The 21,928-nt window shown below is 40.5% G+C and overlaps 1 protein-coding gene across 2 annotated transcripts in view; it reads left to right on the top strand.

Moving 5' to 3' along the window:
• The first annotated feature begins 3,695 nt into the window (after nt 1-3,695).
• The window catches only part of atp2a2b (ATPase sarcoplasmic/endoplasmic reticulum Ca2+ transporting 2b), a 31,764-nt gene continuing 13,531 nt past the window's right edge, over nt 3,696-21,928 (top strand). The window contains exons 1-6 of one of the 2 annotated variants that reach the window (XM_078162403.1): nt 3,696-4,306; nt 4,642-4,659; nt 4,740-4,822; nt 6,717-6,821; nt 9,328-9,466; nt 18,964-19,044. In XM_078162403.1, coding sequence (XP_078018529.1) covers nt 4,189-4,306; nt 4,642-4,659; nt 4,740-4,822; nt 6,717-6,821; nt 9,328-9,466; nt 18,964-19,044 — 544 coding nt within the window. In that variant the 5' untranslated portion in view covers nt 3,696-4,188. The remainder of the gene's footprint in view (nt 4,307-4,641; nt 4,660-4,739; nt 4,823-6,716; nt 6,822-9,327; nt 9,467-18,963; nt 19,045-21,928) is intronic. The other variant, XM_033646639.2, reaches the window with a different exon arrangement.

Below are 21,928 nucleotides of genomic sequence, written 5' to 3'. Positions count from 1 at the left end.
GCAGCAAGGGGCCACAGGCTGGAATCGAACCCGGGCCGCTGCGGCAACAGCCTTGTACATGGGGCGCCTGCTCTATCCACTAAGCCATTGACACCCCCACAATGGGTTTATTTTTAATGATTTTTTTGGGGGGTCTTTTTGCCTTTAATGGACAGGATTGTGTGAAATAGGGAGAGAGAGAGAGAGTGGGGGGACAACATGCAGCAAAGGGCCGGAAGCCGGAGTCGAACTCACGACCTCTGCAGCGAGGCATTGCCTTCATACATGGGGCACCGGCACTATCCACTAAGCTACCAAAGCCCCATTGGGTTTATTTTCAATAGTCACAAGTGTGTAAAAAATTATAAAACTGTTTGTTTCAATACCTGAACATTGTTGTGCAGTGTGTATGGGTTTGAGGTCACTGTTAGGCCTGAAACTGCTCAAAACGGTTAATTTCAATGCCTGGACATGGCTGTGCAACAACAAAATTGCAAATAATCAAAAAGCCTTGTGATTTGTTCTTTTTGTAACTCTGTATTACATTTTCCCTGCTCTGTACTCCAGTCTATGAATGTCCTTAGTGTCTGTAGGAACAGTTTGTCACACCTAATTGGTCTGTGTGAAATGCTGGGATAATACAATAGCTTAGTCCCAGTGTCCTCAAACAAGTACTTCCTAATTAACAGCATTTCACCTTGTTATTATTTCTAAAATTGGTCAAATTTCTTTACCATATTAAAATATAGATGCTGTATAGCACAAATATACACGTTGCAACCATAAAATTTGATCAGGTTTTGTACCTTGTCCACTTTTGTTTCGGGATCAGCTGCAGACTGAGCATATAAGTGTCCACAAACGAGGACAACAGGTCTAAGTTAAGCAGAAGGAATTATAAGGTGCAGGAAACCCAAAATGTAATGTCCTATGCGGACGTAGGGTCTCAGGAAGTTAAGACATTAAGAATTTGTCTCATAGCAAGTAGGTGTTTATTAATTATAATTAAAATGTATCAAAGTAATGAGCAATTAATGCAAGACTGTCTCTTATTCACTGCACTGTTTCATTCTCATCTCAAGCTGTTGTGTGTCTGAGTTGCATTTCTTTCTTTATTTAATTTTTATCAGGTTATCCGAACTTCTAGCTGCACAGATGTAGTCTTCCCTTTTTATCAATGGTCTTGTTGTGGCAGCACACATTAGTCACAGTGTCTTAAAATAACCTGTCTGTCTGATTGGCAGCAGATACTGTGGGCTGCAAAAGACAAACACCATCACCATGTCACACAAGAGCTAGCTCATCATCTGTAAGGATTCTTCTTGTTACTTACAAGGTAATGGTGAGATGAAATACTTCTGACGTCTCTCAGTGTATATGTTGTCTCTTCTCTTGAAACCATGGTAATGTCCAGGTGCGAAGAGTTTATGGTATCACTCCTGAGACATTTTTAGAACTACTTTAGCAGATAAATTCTTTCTGACACTGTGATAAAAGTCCACAGAGCAACTGATAAGCTTGACTGTGTATATCACTGACACTGCTGCTCTGTCAGTCTGACGTAGAAGGAAATTCTTCACAGACATCTCCAGTAACACTGACGAATATGAGATAAAACTCATATCTTCAGTCTTATCAGGATTTGTGCTGGAGGCGTTTCTCGGGGGAAAGTAGGGATTTAAACATAAATTGAACATGAATCCAAGGTTTGTATCTTCATTTACCTGCCACTCTCACTCAAAATAGAACTGAAGATTGAAGAATGTTTTATACTGGTGAGGATGGTAGGAATAAGAAGCTCACTTATATGAGCAGTTTGGATTGATTTTTGGCGACTGTCATGTTTGGATTACCGGGCATGGGCCCAAGTTGTCAGCAGCTCCATGGCCTTCACCTGCAAAATGTCACTCATATTAACACGTAGCGACTAGGAAAAGACTCAAAGTGACTACAAAGAAATGCAAAGAAAGTGCAAGGAGACATAAAGTAACTACAAAAAGGGGCAAAACAACCACAGAGACACAAAACGACTACAAGGAGATGCAAAATGACAACAACAAAAAGGAAAAAAAACACCACAAAGTCTGTGTGTTATGCTCCTGTGTGGGAGACATGGTGGGGCCTTTTGCATATCTGTACCCAGGGGCCCATTGTCCCATAATCTCATAATATTATATATAACCATATAACCAGGTCCCAAGGTCATAATGGAAGACACCTCCCAAGGTGGTTGAGAATGACCGAGCTAAGATCCTGTGGGACTTCCAGATCCACCCTGACAAACAGGTGATGGCTAAACAACCAGACATCGTGTTGATGGACAAACAACAGGAGTGGCAACGGTTATAGATGTAGCAATCCCCAGCGACAGCAACATCAGGAAGAAGGAATGAGAGAGAAGCTGGAAGAATACCAAGGGCTGAAAGAGGAGAGAAAAGATGTAGGGAGGTGCCAGTGGTTATCGGAGCACTCGGGGCTGTGACCCCCAAACTGGGACAGTGGCTCCAGCAGACTCCAGGTACAACATCTCTGGAAGGTCTCTGGAAGAGCGTAGTCCTAGGATCAGCTAAGATACTGTGCATGACACTCACACTCTTAGGCCTTTGAGCCTGAGGACCAGAGCTTTAGGAAGACAAATATTTATATTTTTTTGTGTGTTTTTACTCTAAAGTAGGCTTACATTTGTGTTTCACGGGATTAGTCTTTCTTTGTAAAACAGTGCTTAACATATTTATATACTTTTTGTATTACATTTCTGCCAGAGGAGCAGAAATATTTGATGATGAAGTTAATTTTTTTTTTTTTTTTTTGAAGATCCTGAACTTACATTGTTAATTTTACCTCAAAATAAAGCATAAATTATTGTGAGACAGCATCAAACACAATAGCATACTCTGTTTGGCTGGTATTTGGAAATTGTATAAGAGAATATAAAACATAAATGTAACATGGCCTTTTTTTTAAAAAAAAAAAAAAAAAAACTTTATTAAATAATTAACATTTACAACAATAAGGCAAGTCCACCATGTTGTCAAAGTACATGGGCTTGAAACTGAGTAGAAGAAAAAAAAATAGATAAAAAAAATAAAATTAAATTAAAAAAATAAATGAAGAAAAAAAGTAAAATGTTTAACAGAAAAAATAAAGACAAATTATAAATGATACTACATAAATAATACAAAACAAATTATTTGGTCTTCACTTGAGAGTAAACCATTATTTTTCAGGGTCTATGAAACTACATTTCAACACAGTTGAGCATAGCATAAAATAATAAAATAAGATGAAATAAATTAAAAAAAATAAATGAAGAGAAAAAGTAAAATGTTTAACAGAAAAAATAAAGACACAAATTATAAATAATATTACATAAATAATACAAAACAAATTATTTGGTCTTCGTTTTGGAGTAAACCATATCATTTCTACACAGTTGAGCAGTTCTTTTGCATATAATATTATATTAATCATGGAGGTCTTTAAAGATGGGTGGTGATTTTATGAATTTGACTTAGTGCAAATGTAACGTGGACTGTCTTGATCACCCACTGACACCACACACAAGCACCGTCGTCGTGGAGAGAGAAAGTGAGAGAGGAGGATTTCCGGTTTCTCCAACCAATCAGCTGATTCCACATGCGGACACTGAACACCGCATTCGACGCACGCGAGAGCTGCAGCGGACAAACGCGATTGGTGCCGACGAGAGCGCTGGTGATTCCGCAACACAGGCAGAGCAGAGCGGGCGAAAGGAGCCGAGCTGCAACACAGCCACATGTTTAAGCCGTCTATTTGGACAGAATTACTCTGGAATTAGCCGTTTTAAAAAGAAGAGGAAGATATTGAAAACACCAAATTGAGACTGCGGTGTTGGTATGAATTATTCGCTCAGGGTCTCACAGGAAACCTAGCGGAGCACAACCGGCGAATTCAAGCGGAGCCGAAGGAGACCAACTGTTAGCTAGCGTTAGCCTGTTAGCTATCCGTTAGCTCAGGAGCCGCTATTCTGTCCACTCTCGCCAGGCACCTGCTGCCCCGTGCTGTAGCCAGTAAGTCGGTAACACTCAACGCCGTGGGGTCCCGCTCTAATATTGTCAAGTATTTTTGTCTAAAGTCCCGGGGTGACACTACAGAAGGGGAGAACCGTGACCGGTTGACGTTGGGACCGACACAGGCGAAACAAGCGCTGTCCTCAAGTGGCCGTTCACCATGGACAACGCACACACAAAGACGGTTGAAGAAGTTTACAGCTTTTTTAACGTGAACGAAAGCACAGGTCTGAGTTCAGAGCTAGTGAAGAAACAGCGGGAACGATATGGACCAAACGGTAAGGAGCTGCTTAACGCCGGTTTGTTACAAAACAAGTAGCCATACTGTCCCGTTGTCATGTATGGCCCATGGCTTCCGATTAGTAACGGGCGACATGGTGAACAAAAAGGAAGGCTGTTGACGTCACGATCTGTATGTTGAAACACTGACAAGCATCAGCAGTGTGACTCACCCGTTAAAACGACACATCATCTTCTATTTTATTATGTATGTGTGTGATATTGCATTACTGCTGCCACAGCAATTTGCTTTTGTTGTGTGTCAAGTACTGACATTTGATTAACTGCTTGTCCATCTCTTTTATGTCCGCGCTCTGAACCGGGTGATCTGCAGAGTTGCCAGCTGAGGAAGGTAAGTGGATTATGTTTATTATCTCACATTAATAGTTTTCAATGGAAGGGAGACATTGAAATTCACGTTTTGTTTTTTAGGTAAATCCCTTTGGGAACTTGTGATTGAACAGTTTGAAGATTTGCTCGTGAGGATCCTTTTACTTGCTGCCTGCATATCCTTTGTAAGTATACCACACATTTTATTGTTACCTGTACAGGTGGTTTGCGCTGTGTTCGTTTAACCAATATGGACCAGATAACGCTCTCTTAGTTAACCAAATTCAACCGTTCCTGTTTGACTTTCACATTTGTGTTCAGGGCTACGTTATCAAGATTAGTAGATGTAGAAGTCTGTGAACAGGTTGAGTCACTTGCAGTAAAAGGATACATGCAACACTCAACTCAAGATAAAGCTGACTAAAGATTGGGTGATTTGGCGTTAGAGTATTGAGAGAGTTCATTCATGTTGCAATCTTAAATACAAGAGCCTGCTTCATGTTCTCCAGCACAGAATATTCAGTGTTTAGGATGATATAACATACTAAAACATGGCATGCTGCCAGTTGCACAGTGTCTGTTTTCATCTCTATCACCATCTTCACCCTTTTAGTGATGAGTTCAGTGGGTTCTTTTTATTTTCTCAGCACAGCTCCGTCATCCTACAAAGTGTATATAGAGCTTTTAATGATTGATTCAGCGCGGATCACAGTTCAGCAAGAATGCAGTTCAAGGTGGAGAAGAAAGGCGCCCAGAATCTGTCTGGTGACACAATCCAGATGACCATTTTTTTTTTGCGATTCTGTCTCAAGGTATTATGTCAGCTATGCTTTTGCTCTTAAAGTAAATCATAACTCAATGTAGTCTCTTTGAGCCTGTTTTTTTCTTCAAGACTATGTTAACACAAAACTAGTCAAGAACCCCATCTTTAAAAAGAAATACTGGCATGTTGTTAATCTGGGAACAGATCGCTATGTCACTTGATGATGTTAAAGGATGAAAGCAATGGATACGTGAGATATCTGTACGTCTCTTTGACTCTGATGATTGAATTTCTTGGTGTTAAATGCCACCACACTCTCCAGTTTTTGTGTTGTCATCATGATTACAGCATGACAATTACATACACTTACAGGCATTACTTGTGATGCTTGTGTTGTTTTCACCAGCAAGTGGCAGCCCTGAATGTAGTTTCTGTGTGACACAATGGCAGGGTAACCATCCTGTGGCACTGCTTCTACTACAATTGGCCATCTGCCTACTGGCTGAGAGTATCATCAGTCACCAAGGCATGGTGATGACAGCCAGCTATGGTTACAAATCTTATAAATCACCAGCTGTAGTACGCAGCTTGCTCTCAATCACAGGAGCACATGCGGACACATTTACATTTATCTCAGCATGACAATATTTAGACTACAAAGTTATATACAAAGTGCAGTTTGTTTTTTGTTACACACTTAGAATTGAATTTGACATTTGATTGGCCATGCTTAAATGGGTTGGAGTTGAAAATTGAGGGGGGGCCATTGGCATTGCGTTTGACACGCTTCACTCCTGGCACAGATTCTAAAAGAGGAGAAAGGCGGTTACTACACTCTCAGTCTCTCTCCCATGGCTTTCTCACACATTTGGCCCAGTTTCTGCAACACTGGCAGAACACTGGCTTGGTATTTATTATGAATTATTAAATGATTATTAGATACTTCACATCATTGTGCCAGATATGTAAAAGTCAAAGTGGGGTTCTGGCACAACTGCAGCTGCGAGGATGGTGCATGGAAAAGACACTGGGAGGAAATCCCCCAAACTGACCTCATAATTACCATCATCCAGTGAGTCAACAGAAAGGCCCCATGACAAAAGTATATTTTAAAAATACTTGCACACTTTAATCAGAGTCACACTGGTGTGGTTATCCTGCTAGCTAGAGTATTTATCTCTGGTTGATCTTGTGGGGTGCAGCTTACGTTATCCCATCAGGACTTCAATGGTTTGAGTATCTCACTCTTCAGTATTGATTGTTATCTGTAGTGTTTTTAATGATTGTTAATGTCCTTCTCTTTGTTTCGTGTGTAGGTGCTGGCCTGGTTTGAAGAGGGAGAAGAAACCGTTACAGCCTTTGTGGAGCCTTTTGTTATCCTGCTTATTCTCATAGCAAATGCCATTGTAGGAGTCTGGCAGGTAAGCACATTACATTTACAAGTCCGCCTAAGTGTGAGTTATTAAAAGCTTTGATTAAGAAGTAACTTTGCTCAGGAGTGTTTGTCCTCATCTAATAAATAGGAGTGATGGCAAATGGGGTGTCACTTGATGCTGGAAAAATGAGGAGCAGTGGAATTTTGCTTCGTGACTTTGCTTTGCTAGTTGTTGCTCATAGCTATCTTATTATGTTATGATAATAGCTCAATGGCTGGAGCAAAAGAAACTGAAGACACAGCTCCAAAACTTAAAAGTCTATACTAAAAAGCATGATATAGTCAAATAAAGAGATTTTGTCGTCCACTTTGATAGCTGGCTTCACATGTGTATTGGAATGTACACGTTGAATAGGAGTCTTACTAAAGGAGGACACTGATGCCATAGAAAGAATCATGGAATGGGACAGTTTATAATATGTTTTGTTATTGAGAAAGACAGAAATGAAATACCACATTTCCCTATCAGGCCAAGGATACTACACACATCCTGTTGGACCCTCAGTCGAAAAACACACCAATCTAATACACTTCTTCTTATCTCTGTGTCACATTGGACACCTGGTCTGCCCCACTTCCTCCAAACTTGATATATTCTAGTCCTCATTCCTTAATCTGCCCTTTCAGCGAAACCCAACTCTTACGCTTTGACTAAACAAGGCAAGATATAATCTTCAAGATTGAAACAAGGCAACAAATGCAATTGTTTTTAAATGGCACCCGTGAGGAGGTATTTTTATGCCTTTATGTTTATATGTGCCTGCCAAGTGTTGGCCGTCCCCCAGGATTTATGGTATCAGTTCCTTTGGGAAGCAGTATTGATTTGGCTACATACACCTTAATTATAGGCAGGAAGCAATGGCAGAAACACCGGCAGATGGAGGCACTCATCTGAACACTCAGAAAATCTAATTATCCTTTTTTTTCCCCACTGACACCATTTTTGATCAAATTCAGAGTTGGCCAGAAAACTGCATCTTACCCTGGAGCTGTAGATAAGCTAATCGATCAAATTATTGAATTACATATTTAGGCAGCCATATATCAATTACCTGAACTGTGTATAACCTCGCATTAGGTAATACCTACTTTTAGATGTTTTCTGTTGTTTGATGTATCCTTGTTTGTCTCTGTTTTGGGCTTTAAAGTTTATGTAAGAATAACTGAACAGAACAAACGACATCCCTGAGATTTTTCACTGGATTCTTGTTTTGTGCACAGATTAGCTATCTTACTAAAACAAAGACCTTGCATGCCACACACAGATTCATAGATATCTGGGGAAGAAGTAGGGGAACCTCTGAATTATAATTGCTGGGTCATATCTACAGATGAGATAATGTCTCCCCTGAAGTCAGCCTGGAGTATCAGTGGCTGTACGTCTTGTTGCTCTTTTCATATTGTGTGTCAAGTGTGTTTTTGCGGGTGCAAGTGTCTTCTGGAATAAAAGCCCAATAAACTTAATTGGAGAACAGTCCCCATGATTGTAAATCACACCACAGTATACTTGTTTTAAAGAAGACACCTAGCAGGTTGGGTGGGTCTCTGCTGGATTGTCTTGTAAATGAAATGCTTGTCGAAGGTCCTGCTGAGGCTTGTGTAAGTAGGGACTTGTTACAGTAAGTGGCTACTTGTTTGAATTTGTTTATCTAAACAAAGCCTCTGTGAATGATGTAGAGGTGGAGGGAGGAGTCTGCATCTGCTGGTTTTCCTGTTGTTATTGATATGGCCCCATCTGTTAAGAGTCAACGATAAATGTTTTGGGTGCTTTTTGAAGCTTCCTTTAAGTTGTAAACTACTGGCAGCCATTTTAATGGCTGTGTGTCCCTGTTGCTATTCCCAACAAAAGACCTTAATGTCCTGGTGTTGTGTGCCCTGTCTTGCCATGTCTCATTGAGTGCTGCCTGCCTGCCAGCCAGGCTGGGAGCTGCCACTAAAACTGTCCAGTCTGAGAGCAATCTGTCAGACAAGGTAAAGTCAGCACCAACAGAAAAGTGCAAGTGAAGAATGATCAGGAAGGAACTGAGCAGAAAGGGAACGTTTGGGGAAACTGAAGGAAGAAAGTCATTGTAGTCTTGGAGTTATAGTATTTGCACATATACTGTATTCGTAGTACAGAAGAGCCCCATTGTGAAGGTAACCAAGGTGTATTGTTTCACATCTGAAAGGAAGAATGTGACTGAGGAAAGAGCTTTCTTTCCATTTTTGTCCAGCCTTTTACAACATGTTCCTGTGTCTACTTAATTCTGCGCCGCTGCCTATCCTGACCACTGATCATGTGCACTTAGTTTATTTTTTCTTTGTCACTTTGCTTATGTAAAGATTAGATACTCATCAGTTCATTTTGAATAACAGTGCTCTAACCGAAGCAGCATATCTGAGACATCACTTTGTTTCTCTCTTCTGTTACATCCAGTTCCCAGTAAATGCTCTACATTTGTATGAAATGGGCTTGTTTAAACTTATTTTTTTCTCCTACTTCTATTCTTCAGGAGCGAAATGCAGAAAATGCCATCGAGGCACTTAAGGAGTATGAGCCAGAAATGGGGAAGGTGTATCGCCAGGACAGGAAAAGTGTCCAGAGAATCAAGGCCAGGGACATTGTGCCTGGGGACATCGTGGAGGTGGCAGGTAAGGGCAAAAGTATTAAGCTTTGTTTCTGCTTGACGCAGTGTCCCAAGTGTGAGTGTGCCTATATTGAGAATGCAAGCTCAAGGACTTCAGTCACAACTCAGCTTTACACACATTCTTAAGTAGCTACAGATCTCTGAGTGGTTGTATCTGCAAAAGCAAAATCTAACAAAGGGACACTATCTTGCCTCTTAAGTCACTTCCACATTTTTGAGCTTAAGCGGCCACTGCATGTGAAGGGCTTTTTATTTCAAGATGCACATGTTGGAAGGTAGATTGGCTGCACAGGTATGCCCGTACAAACATCTGCATGACCCTTTATTGAAAGACCACATGGGCAGTCTTACATGATCTGGCCTTAAATTTACAGAAAGAAATAAACGTCACACCGGGAAAAGAAGAGGCAGTTTGTTGGAGAGCTTAGAAGAACATTAGTGACTGCTTTGTCAAATCAAAAAAAGGGCTCAAAGAAAGAAGAGGGGACCCAGGTGTAAACAGAATGTTCCCATTTGTTTGTCCACCCCCTGGCATTTTTGTGAATCCTACAACGGAGAAAGTGCTTAGCATAAAAGCTTCTGTGTGTGCTCATAGTTCGTAGCATAAACTAAGCTTTCGGCATGCACTCAGACAAGATGCATTCAAATACTCGTCGCTGAATGTTCACACTTGATTGTAAGTGATTATGAAAGAATGCAAATAGGTCAACAACAAAAATCAGCTGGAGAAGTCACATTTCAAAGATAATTAATTTACTTCCAGAATCTGTCCTTTTGCTATTTGTTCTTGACCTTTAAATCCAAAATCAGAGGAATAAAGATAGTCTTTGTTTCAAAATAAAGATCATTTGTGTGTTGGCCAAAGCGTTAAGCGTGGTATAATCTCACATAACAAAAGTGAATCTCCACTAACACAGAAGCACATAATGTTTCTGTTGATTGGTCGATATTACAACCCCAGTTCCAAAAAATTTTGGGATGCTGTGTAAAACGTAAATTAAAACAGAATGCAAAGATTTGCGAATCCCTTGTTACCTATATTCAGTTTATTAAGGTATAAAGAGAAGATATTTAATGTTCAAGTTGATAAACTTAATTGTTTGTTGTAATTATACACTCAATCGGAATTTGTTGCCTGCAACATGTTTCAAAAGAGTTGGAACAACATGTTAAGCACTATGTAACATCACCCTTTCTCTTAAAAACACTCAATAAGGGTTTGGGAAGTGAGGACGCTAATTGTTGAAGTATTTTGCGCTTCATAATATGCCACACATTTTCAATTGGAGACAGGTCTGGACTGCAGACAAGTCAGTCTAGTACCTGCACTCTTTTTCTATGAAGACATAACTGTTGTAACATGTGCAGAATGTGACATGGTATTGTCTTGCTGGAATGAGTGGGGGCGTCCCTGCTGGTAGCATGTTGCTCCAAAACCTGTATCAACCTTTCAGCATTAATGGTGCCTTCACAGATGAGCAAGTTGCCTGTGCCATTGGCACTAGCACCTCCCCATAGCATTACAAATACTAGCTTTTCAACTTTGCACTGGTCACAATCTGGCCTGTCCTTTTCCCATTTAGCCCAGAGGACACTATGTTCAGATTTCCAAAAACAAATGTGAGCTTGTAAGACCACAGAACACTTTGCTTTCCCTAGCAGGAAGTGGAAAAGTGGTGAACCTCACACCAGTCTTGCTTTGAGCCTTTCAGGAACACCCCTTTTTATACCCAGTCATGATACCAATGAACCTGTTTCCCTGTTAGATTTTCAAAACAGGTGGTTTTTGAGCATTCAGCAACTTTCCTACTGTTTTGTTGCCCCTTTCCCAACTTTTTTAAAACGTGTTGGCAGCATCAAATTCAGCATCAGTGTATATTTACAACAAAACACCAAAGTTTCTCAGTTAAAACATGAATGTCTTGTCTTTGAACTGTTTTCAATTAAATATGGGTTGAAAGGGATTTGCAAATCATTGCATTCTGTTTTTTGGAATTGGGGTTGTAGTATCTGTCCTGTTAAGTTGATTGTGAATGGGAAACTCAACCACTTTTTAAATTCCTGTTTAATGTTACAACTTCTGCAGCAGAGATTTTTCTCTGATCAAGCTCGGCCTGTTTTCAGATGATTAGGCAAATATATTCCAGTTGTTTAATCTGATAAGTCAGTGACGTGCAGCATATCTACGTGGTACTGGTGTTCTTTATCTAAGAAATAAAGAGGTGATGAAGCGATTGCTGTAATTCAACACACAGATACTAGCGGTGACGGTAAGAGATGTACGGATAAAATCGGTCATCAGCTCTGTAAACATTATCAACAGTATTATGACGTACGCTTTACACAGTTTGAAACACACACACACACACACACACACACACACACACACACACACAGCTGATCCCTCATCCTGTTCATCCCCCCTGACAATTTCAGAATAATGAAAGCACCGAGTAAGTAAAGCAGTTATGCAATACAAAAGCAGAGGCCCAATCCGTTCCCTAGCATCTTCTTTTCTTGGCTAACCTCAACTTGAACAGGGCCACATATGTTTATGCTGTTTGCGTCACTGCTCCTCATCTCTCGTTTTCTGTGTTTTCTTACTGATCAGTCTTTTCTCAGAGGACCTCGCTGTCTTTTATCTTTGTTTGTCTTTGTTTCTATTCTGTCTGTGTTTTCTGTTAATTATGTAGCTTTACATAAAAGACATCTTTGTCACAGAGCAAAGGTTGGTGGGGTAGAGTTAAAGAAATGTTTTATTTACTGTGTTTTTAATCCTATCAGAAGCTGAAAGTAAGGGTTGTGGATGTACTTAGTGGTTCACTCTTTCAGAGTCAAAGCTGTGATCCACTCTGTGGCCCAAATTTACTTAATTACCATTTCAATCTAACTTGAGTGAGATAATATGATCTTGTTAATTCTCTCACTGACTTAGTTGGCTTTTAGAACTCAAGTGTAGGATTGATTTGTTCATCTTGGATGAAGTTATCTTTTATAATCATACACTCATTTTCCTTTTTTTTTATGAAGACTTGAGGCATCAAGCTGTAATCTGCATTTATGTAATTGTCTGGCATGGCATCATGGCCTGTAGTGACTGTGGCTTTTTTACTGCAGCTGCGGCACAACTAGGGAAATGTCCATGTGAAATTACACTGTGCCTGCATTTAACAAGTGACAGTGAATATATGAAAAACAGATTCCAGGAAGTCTTGTTTGCTAAAAAGTGGTGCAGACAACTATGGAACAAATGACAATGACTGACAGAATAAACCACTCTTAAACAAGAGAAATGATTATGACCAGTTTGAGGACTGAAAGTGACAGCTGTGCTCTGGTTACAAGTTACAAAACCTCAGTGTCTATATAGTGTTCACAGTATTACAACGGAAACTCAACTTAAGTGAAGCACCACAAACTCCTGTACAGTAATGATAGACCAAAATATAATGACTAATAATAATCTCATTCAGTTGAAGAGGCCTGCCTGACACGACAAAGCATTTATTGTAGCATGATAATACATTGCAGCATCATTCAAGTATTGAGTCATACTTAATAATCCTGTTGAATAAACTAATGCAAGCACTGTTAGCTTAAGTAAAAACAAATGTAAAGCGCTAAACAATTAACTTATACTTGGGAAAAATAGGAAATATTTTGTTTTTTTGTGGCCACTATTCTCTCCTTATCTTGTTTCTATCCAACAGAAGAAGAAGATCTAAGCAGTGACTGCTGTACATTGTCTTATGTTATAAATCAAGCAGAGCCACTGTCTGTGGTGCTGCAACTCTCATATTAAGAGTTATACTTTATGGAACCTGCTAACTTTAATGTTGTAGTAGGACAGTAGCTTGATCAAACAAGCGGGGCTACATGCTTCATATACACAGTTACTGCCGCCATGTGATTTACCGTCAGTGACAGCAAGCTGTTCACATAAATATGGTCCTAAATCTGACACATGGGCCTCTGAGGTCACATAAGTAATGAGGGTGGAGATGATTAAAGGGACAGTCCTCTCGCAAAGTTGATTTGTTGTATTATATACAGAGTTATCTGGTCTATGATGATGCATCTACTCATGGACGAGAGGCTTGTGCTCACACAGCGTGAGATGCAAATATTAATGGTGTTCTCGTCAGCGTAGTTGTAACGTAAGACATATCTTTGGTGCCAGGTGGGCTCGCAATAGATGCATGCTTCCGTCTGTGCAATGATATGATGAGGGGATGTGGTAGAAAGAAAATAGTTCCTATATGAAACTGCTCACAACAAGGTCTCTGGATAATCTTGACTAACTGAGTCATGATTTATGGAAAGAGACATTTTGCACCACAAGTCAAGTGCCATCTAGTTCCATTGAATTTGAGAGAAGACAGACATCTCCACAGCCAACATCTCCAACATTCGGCAACAATGTAGATTAATAAATAGCATTACAGGTGAGAGGAAAAATATGTACTTATGATTTTAGGCTGAACTGTCCCTTTATTTGTTTAAGTTGTACAGTGTCCACAGAAACTGTCTTAGTTTACTTAACCCAAGAGCTCTTTCTGCACATGTTTGTGTTACCAGCGGCAAGGAAACCAAGTAGTCGACCAGTGAATCGCAGCATGATGGTTGATGATTTATAAGTATAATGCCGGGCTGGAAAGTGTCTTGTCAGACCAGGCATATGGTTTGTGTCCAATGAGTACTTTTAGATCAAGAGCTGCGATGATTTTGCCATCACACGCTTAAACGCTCCGTCAGAGCAATTATTGTGAAGTGGTTAGTGGACCTTTGTGTGCCAATTGTGTGCGTTACTAATGTTATGTGTGTTCCCTTTGTTGATAATATGCTTTTTCATTTCTGTCTTTGGATACACAGTAAGGGTTGTTCCCTGTTCTTGTCTCCCAGTCACACATATACTCCTTTCATGTAAAGATCTGCTGTCTCAACTGTCCAGAGGACACATGCATTCTTGTCTTACAGGCTCGCTATGATTTTCCTCTGAAACATGTTTTTCCTACAATGTTTGCTGACTTTTCACAGCTCAGTGTTTTGGCTGTGTTGCGCAAACAGTTTGTTTTGCTGCAGTATGATGTGAGTATCATTGGCCACATTTTTTGTCTGTCTTTCTGGGCACGGCATCAAGTGACACACCTGCCCCCTTATGCATCAGTGGCATAGCTCTGAGCTGCCAGTTTAGTGGGAAAGGATGCAGCCAGGGCTGTGACAGTATGGTTTTTCTTGTCACGGTGAAAAAGCAACATAGACCTTACGGTTTAGCCGTTTACCCCCATCGCCTCCTGCTGCCGCCTCCACGAAAAAATGACAGTGTTATGTATCACAGGACAATAGTGACAGAGTGACAGTGATTAGAACTGCTCTGACGTGGGTTGAATGCGCATCGACAGGTCCACATTACATATAGCTATGAACGCTTTGGGAAGGGTCAAGCCCAAACGAGTTCAGGCGGGGAATCAAAGCTCTACGTTCGCAGTCAGGTTTAGGCAGTAAAACGACTTGGTGAGGGTTAGGAAAAGATTGTGGTCGATGCAGTCACGCTATTTGACTTGAGTGAGCAACGACTCTCATGACTAATAACTCAATGCTGACTTTTAACTTCACACGTGATATGAACACTGGCCTCTGGGGTCAAAGTCCTCGGCCTGTTGGACCCACCCACCCTCAGCTGACTTTCTCACACTCTATGCTATGTTTGTTGCTCTGACTGTCTGATGATGTTGCAGATGGCTTTACATTTGACATTGATGAAAGCCTGTTGCATCTCAAACAGATGCTAAAGGGTGCATTTTGCATCCGTATCTGACACAGAAGGCCACTGCCCAAGCAGCGTTCTTTAAAGCCTTGGGACTGAGACCAGACTGTCTTAGTATTCCTGGTTATCTTCAGCTATAGCAGCAGTTTCTGGCTTGTGTTTCCTGCATCATATGACTCTCTGTCCCTCAGTCGAGCCATTTGTTCACTGTTTTGTCTCCTGTGTATGGCAGGGTTTCATTAAAAACTCCTAAGTCAGTCTGCTGTTTTTTTATTACTGCCGGCAATCTATTGAGGCATCAGTGACAGTTCTTTGCTTCCTTGCTGCCTCTCTGGTTGCCTTTGTTTTACCGTGCAATGCCTCTTTTGGACAAGGGGTTTTTGGTCTGTTGCCAGAGTGATGACCTTGACCCTTGCAGCAACAACATCCTGTGCATAAGTAATAAAAGAGTGCCCTTTCCACTCCTTCCCACTTTCTTTCTCTCCCCCTGATTCATTCCTTTTGGCTGCATGTAACTGTTTTACATGTGAGACTGATCACCTCTGTTCTCGTGGCTTGTGATTTTGCCTTAACCACAGTGTTAGGGCAATGTTATAGTTGTCCTGCCCTGGGGAGGAGGTGATGGCAAGACAGGATGTAATGTTTAGAAAGAGTACAGATTCAATTTGATAAATAATTTGTGCTCCAGATGGCCACATGGCCAGATTTCCTCTTGTGTTTGAGAGTGTAGGATAGTCTGTCTATTGTCATCACCCAAGCTATTTGTCTCTACCCGTCCTCTGCAGACTGTTTCAGTTGTCCATGCTCTTTGCTTTTCTCCCTTGGCCAGGTAATTGCTTCAGTATTAGAACACAGAAATTATATGTAGTATCATGTGTGTCTGTGTATGTTTGATCTTATCATTTTTCCATTCATAAACTGAGTGAAAGAGTTCCTTGAGAGCTGGAGGACATCATGAAAGGTCCCAGAAGGCTGCAGACTACGTGCTAGCACATCAGGGACCCCCAGTCACTGCTGGAGAAAACATACAACCCCCTTAGGACCTTTAAAGTTTCACTGAACCCCCCCATGATGAACAGTTGGATACTGTGTACTCTCCACTGTAGCTGAACCTTTTCTCAGATTCATTTTCAAGAGTCAAGGTCATACTATGAGCCGCATGGGGAAGGGGTTTCGATCGTGTTGAGTAGAACAAAGGAAAGGTGGTGATATTGACCCTGAATGGGGATTGAAGTCTACTTGGGTCTCTTCAGGCTGATGGGGTGCTATCACTTTAAATGTATGCAGACTGATACTTGTCCCTCACTCTAGGGAACAGCCCAAACAGATTAAACCCTTTGTTCACATGGGCAGAAGAAAGGTCCTTATCCCGGAGGCTGTCCACTCTTTCCCAGGAAAATAAGAGCAAAAGCAACATTGATGTGAGATTAAAGGGAAGATAATGTCACTCTTAAGTTGAGACAGCTGCAAGTTTGGGGTCACTGCAGCAAATTTCTAAAAATAACTAGTCAATATGTGCAAAATGACTTGTACTGTAGCAACATTGATAAACAGTAACAGTAATTTTAGAGGCTGATAATTGTAGCTTATTAATCTACTTATTATTGACTAATGCATGATTTGCTCCTTGAAATGTAATAGGGTCATTATTCTCAGGATAAATGGGCTTCTCATAATGGTGAACACAATATTTGGGGGAATTAAGATTATGAAAATAAGCCATGTTTGTTATTGAAAAGGGTTTAATTTAAAAGGCCTTAATAATTAATAGATCCTATAATGTCTTCTCACTGCGAGACTATTCTCAGTGCCTGTGAAAGTGGGCTATTCTACTTCCTGTGACCTTATTCCCAGTATACACCAGTGAGTGGCAAATGAGGGGGAGTTTTTCTAATTAGTGAGATTTCGTAGGAACCTTCCCAGAGGATTTTGAGTCTTTAATATTTCCATCAAGTTAACTTGCTCGTCTCCTTTATGTCCTCGCTCATGCTATGCTTGGTCATCTCCTAGTTTGAAGGCAAGAAGGTTATGATGAAGTGCCTTTGACAGCCTCTAGTCAAGTGGACGACCAAATTTGGTAGTGGAGCTAGCGTAGTCCGAGAGCATTATCACTCAGCATGAATTCAGCATCACTACGTTACAGTGCATTTACAGTAATAACACTGATTTATGAATTGGTATAGTTTAGACAAGATGTGAGACAATACAGTGATGTTTTGTCTCGTGTTTCTTATTTCTTGAATAGAATCTCCCCATTTCAGTCTCTGTAGAAGTTGCTCAAATCTGTCAGACACTCATGAGAATTGTGGGAATGAATGAACAGTTTGTACCAAAGATCACGTCACACTCTTTCTATTTCAGCTCATGTGACGTGGAGCGGGTTCTCCTTGCTTAAAACAGGAGTTTTTATCATCCCCCCCCCTCCCCCTAATCCAGCAGCACATGTTTGCAACTGATCAAAATAGTTTTCCCATTTTTGGCTGTGTGTTTTGCAGGACTCATCTAATCCCCCCCCTCCTTCCCTTCCTCCCCCCCACCCCCTCTCTAACTCTCTAGTCAGAAGGGCACTGCAGAGGCCCAGGGGTTGGTTTACATGTCTGTCACCACTCTCCACTGTCCACAAGTGGATCTCTTAAAGAGCCTCTGGGTCATTGCTTTATATTGCTTTTACCTTCAGCCTTTCAAGCTGTGTAATGTCTTACTGTAAGCTGACAGTAATATTTCACTTTGGTGCAACAGTGGCATTTTCTATTGTGCTTTAGAATTTCATTAAAACGTCAGACATCGATTTTGGGTGCCATGGGGACCCTTGGCCCTTAGTCCTACTGTAACAGTACAGTATTAAACAAACATAATAGTTCTACCACCTTACTGTTATGTACAGATTCCTTCTAATAATATCTTCCCAGGTTTTATTTTTTCATCTTTCACCATTGATCTGACCTTTCAAAAGATAATATATTGCTTGTTTGTATTTCCAGTCCCATCCCAGACAAGGGATTTATAATGGAAAACTTAAAGTACGTGTTTCTTTAATCAAACCACAGAGATGAAAGGTTCATTATCAGCACTTTTTATCTGCCCATATTTGACCCAAGCTGCATGTGAAATCACACAGACGAGTAAAAATCGTTTGATACCCTTTTAAGCAAAGCTAATAAACGTCCGTGACTTTAATGGTACTTATCTGCTTTCTGCGGAGGAAACACTTGTTTGGAATTTGGTGTATATTTACATTTTACATTTGTTTTACTGGGGATTGCTAAAGCCATGTGTTAGTGGAAAGAATGAGCAGCAATCTATTTGCGTCCTGTGCAGGAGATGAGAGGAACATTAACAGTTTTGAATGCATGACTTTCCCTCAGCCTCTCTCCAACAAATAACTTGACTTTGATTATTTTATCACTCCCAAGGAGCATGGGTTGGGATAACACAGCAGTTAATTTCATTTCCAACAGTGTCTCTGTGTGGTGATTTTTGTTTGTTTATCGCACTCATCTTAATGTTTTTGTCTTTTTGTGATAACACGTTCTTTTTTTAGAGGTGCCTTTTTACATGCAGGACATTTACATGGCTGGGTAAAGTGTTTGATCAAATCCGAACATCACTCATCTGCTTTTATTGCTTGTGTTGTACAAAGTACCCATCCACCTGTATGCGTGCCATTTACAGATGCTTTTAAATTGTAAAGAGGTACTTAAGTGTCTCCTGTGCTTTGTTGTTTCTGTCCACAGTTGGTGATAAAGTGCCTGCAGACATCAGGCTGACTTCTATCAAGTCGACAACACTGAGGGTAGACCAATCAATTCTCACAGGTAAAAACATTTCTTAATTGTTTAGACCCTATTTGTTTGTTCTTTTTTTGTCTCCGTGCCCTCACCCATTACATGATTATTATTTGAAGTTTATTTCATTTATATAGCACTTTAAAAAGCCGAAGAGGTTGTGCGCCAGAGTGTTTCAACATAGTTTAAACCCAGTGAATCAGATAAAAATAGAAAAATGATGAAACACAAATAAAAGCCGGAGACTAAAAAAAGGGTCTTATGGTGCATCTTAATAGCATCAACAGACTTGGCCTGTCTAATGGCCTCCTGCAGACTATTTTATAGCTGAGGGGCCACTACAGACAAAAGTCCTGTCCCTGGCTCTTTTTTTGGCTCTTCTGGAACGGGGCACAGCCAGCATGCTACGGTGGGTGAATGTGAGGGGTCTGGTGGTGCTGGAAGGGGTGAGAAGTTCTAAGATATGTCCAAGATGCATAGTAGGAAAGGGCAGTTTTCCCCGGGTTTTAACAGACCTGGGGAAAGCTGCATTCTCCTACAGTGCACCTTGGACATTTAACAATGTTCAAAAAGATCTAAAATTAGAAACATTTAAATTCATTGATGAATTTAAGGACACCATAAAGAATGTGGTGATGGAGACATGTGCTTGTTTTTCTTGAGAGGCCACTATGTTTGAATAGTTGTTGTTTTATTGTGGATTTTTGTGTTATATGTTGTATTTGTTGCATTTAAAATGTGTTCTGATTGGCTGCTACCTTGGCCAGGTCTCTCTTGTAAAAGAGATTTTCATCTCAATTGGACTTCCTGGTTAAATAAAAATATGAGACCATGAGGGATTTGTAGAGAGGTTTATCCTAAAATAATTGGGGAGACAGTGGAAGGATGCAAGGAAGGAGGTGATGTGGTCTTGTTTCTTGGGCATCGTTCATAACCGGGCAGCAGTGTTTTAGATTAATTGTAAACAGGAAATGGTTGCCTGAGAAATGCCTAAGAAGAGGGAGTTACAGTTGTCTAGCAAGATGATGTTAGTGCACGAATGACTCTTTCTACATCAGAGGATGATACATATAAACATTTTGTATGTGTACTGTATAGCTTACATCTGAATATATATATATACAGTACAGGCCAAAAGTTTGGACACACCTTCTCATTCAATGCGTTTTCTTTATTTTCATGACTATTTACATTGTAGATTCTCACTGAAGGCATCAAAACTATGAATGAACACATGTGGAGTTATGTACTTAACAAAAAAAGGTGAAATAACTGAAAACATGTTTTATATTCTAGTTTCTTCAAAATAGCCACCCTTTGCTCTGATTACTGCTTTGCACACTCTTGGCATTCTCTCCATGAGCTTCAAGAGGTAGTCACCTGAAATGGTTGCCACTTCACAGGTGTGCCTTATCAGGGTTAATTAGTGGAATTTCTTGCTTTATCAATGGGGTTGGGACCATCAGTTGTGTTGTGCAGAAGTCAGGTTAATACATAGCCGACAGCCCTATTGGACAACTGTTAAAATTCATATTATGGCAAGAACCAATCAGCTAACTAAAGAAAAACGAGTGGCCATTATTACTTTAAGAAATGAAGGTCAGTCAGTCTGGAAAATTGCAAAAACTTTAAATGTGTCCCCAAGTGGAGTCGCAAAAACCATCAAACGCTACAACGAAACTGGCGCACATGAGGACCGACCCAGGAAAGGAAGACCAAGAGTCACCTCTGCTTCTGAGGATAAGTTCATCCGAGTCACCAGCCTCAGAAATCGCAAGTTAACAGCAGCTCAGATCAGAGACCAGATGAATGCCACACAGAGTTCTAGCAGCAGACCCATCTCTAGAACAACTGTTAAGAGGAGACTGCGCCAATCAGGCCTTCATGGTCAAATAGCTGCTAGGAAACCACTGCTAAGGAGAGGCAACAAGCAGAAGAGATTTGTTTGGGCCAAGAAACACAAGGAATGGACATTAGACCAGTGGAAATCTGTGCTTTGGTCTGATGAGTCCAAATTTGAGATCTTTGGTTCCAACCGCTGTGTCTTTGTGAGACGCAGAAAAGGTGAACGGATGGATTCCACATGCCTGGTTCCCACTGTGAAGCATGGAGGAGGAGGTGTGATGGTGTGGGGGTGTTTTGCTAGTGACACTGTTGGGGATTTATCAAAACTGAAGGCACACTGAACCAGCATGGCTACCACAGCATCCTGCAGCGACATGCCATCCCATCCGGTTTGCGTTTAGTTGGACCATCATTTATTTTTCAACAGGACAATGACCCCAAACACACCTCCAGGCTGTGTAAGGGCTATTTGACCAAGAAGGAGAGTGATGGAGTGCTGCGGCAGATGACCTGGCCTCCACAGTCACCAGACCTGAACCCAATCGAGATGGTTTGGGGTGAGCTGGATCGCAGAGTGAAGGCAAAGGGGCCAACAAGTGCTAAACACCTCTGGGAACTCCTTCAAGACTGTTGGAAAACCATTTCAGGTGACTACTTCTTGAAGCTCATTGAGAGAATGCCAAGAGTGTGCAAAGCAGTAATCAGAGCAAAGGGTGGCTATTTTGAAGAAACTAGAATATAAAACATGTTTTCAGTTATTTCACCTTTTTTTGTTAAGTACATAACTCCACATGGGTTCATTCATAGTTTTGATGCCTTCAGTGAGAATCTACAATGTAAATAGTCATGAAAATAAAGAAAACGCATTGAATGAGAAGGTGTGTCCAAACTTTTGGCCTGTACTGTATGTATGTATATATATATATATATATATATATATATATATATATATATATATATATATATATATATATATATATATATATATATATATATATATATATACATACATACATGCATTACTTGTGCATATTTCTTAGCTTGCCTCAGCAACAGACTCAATTCTTGT

Source organism: Epinephelus lanceolatus, chromosome 19 (genome assembly GCF_041903045.1).
Source record: "Epinephelus lanceolatus isolate andai-2023 chromosome 19, ASM4190304v1, whole genome shotgun sequence".
Lineage (NCBI taxonomy): Eukaryota > Metazoa > Chordata > Actinopteri > Perciformes > Serranidae > Epinephelus > Epinephelus lanceolatus.
Note: the sequence above shows the minus strand (reverse complement) of the source record. Positions and strands in the feature narration are given on the sequence as shown.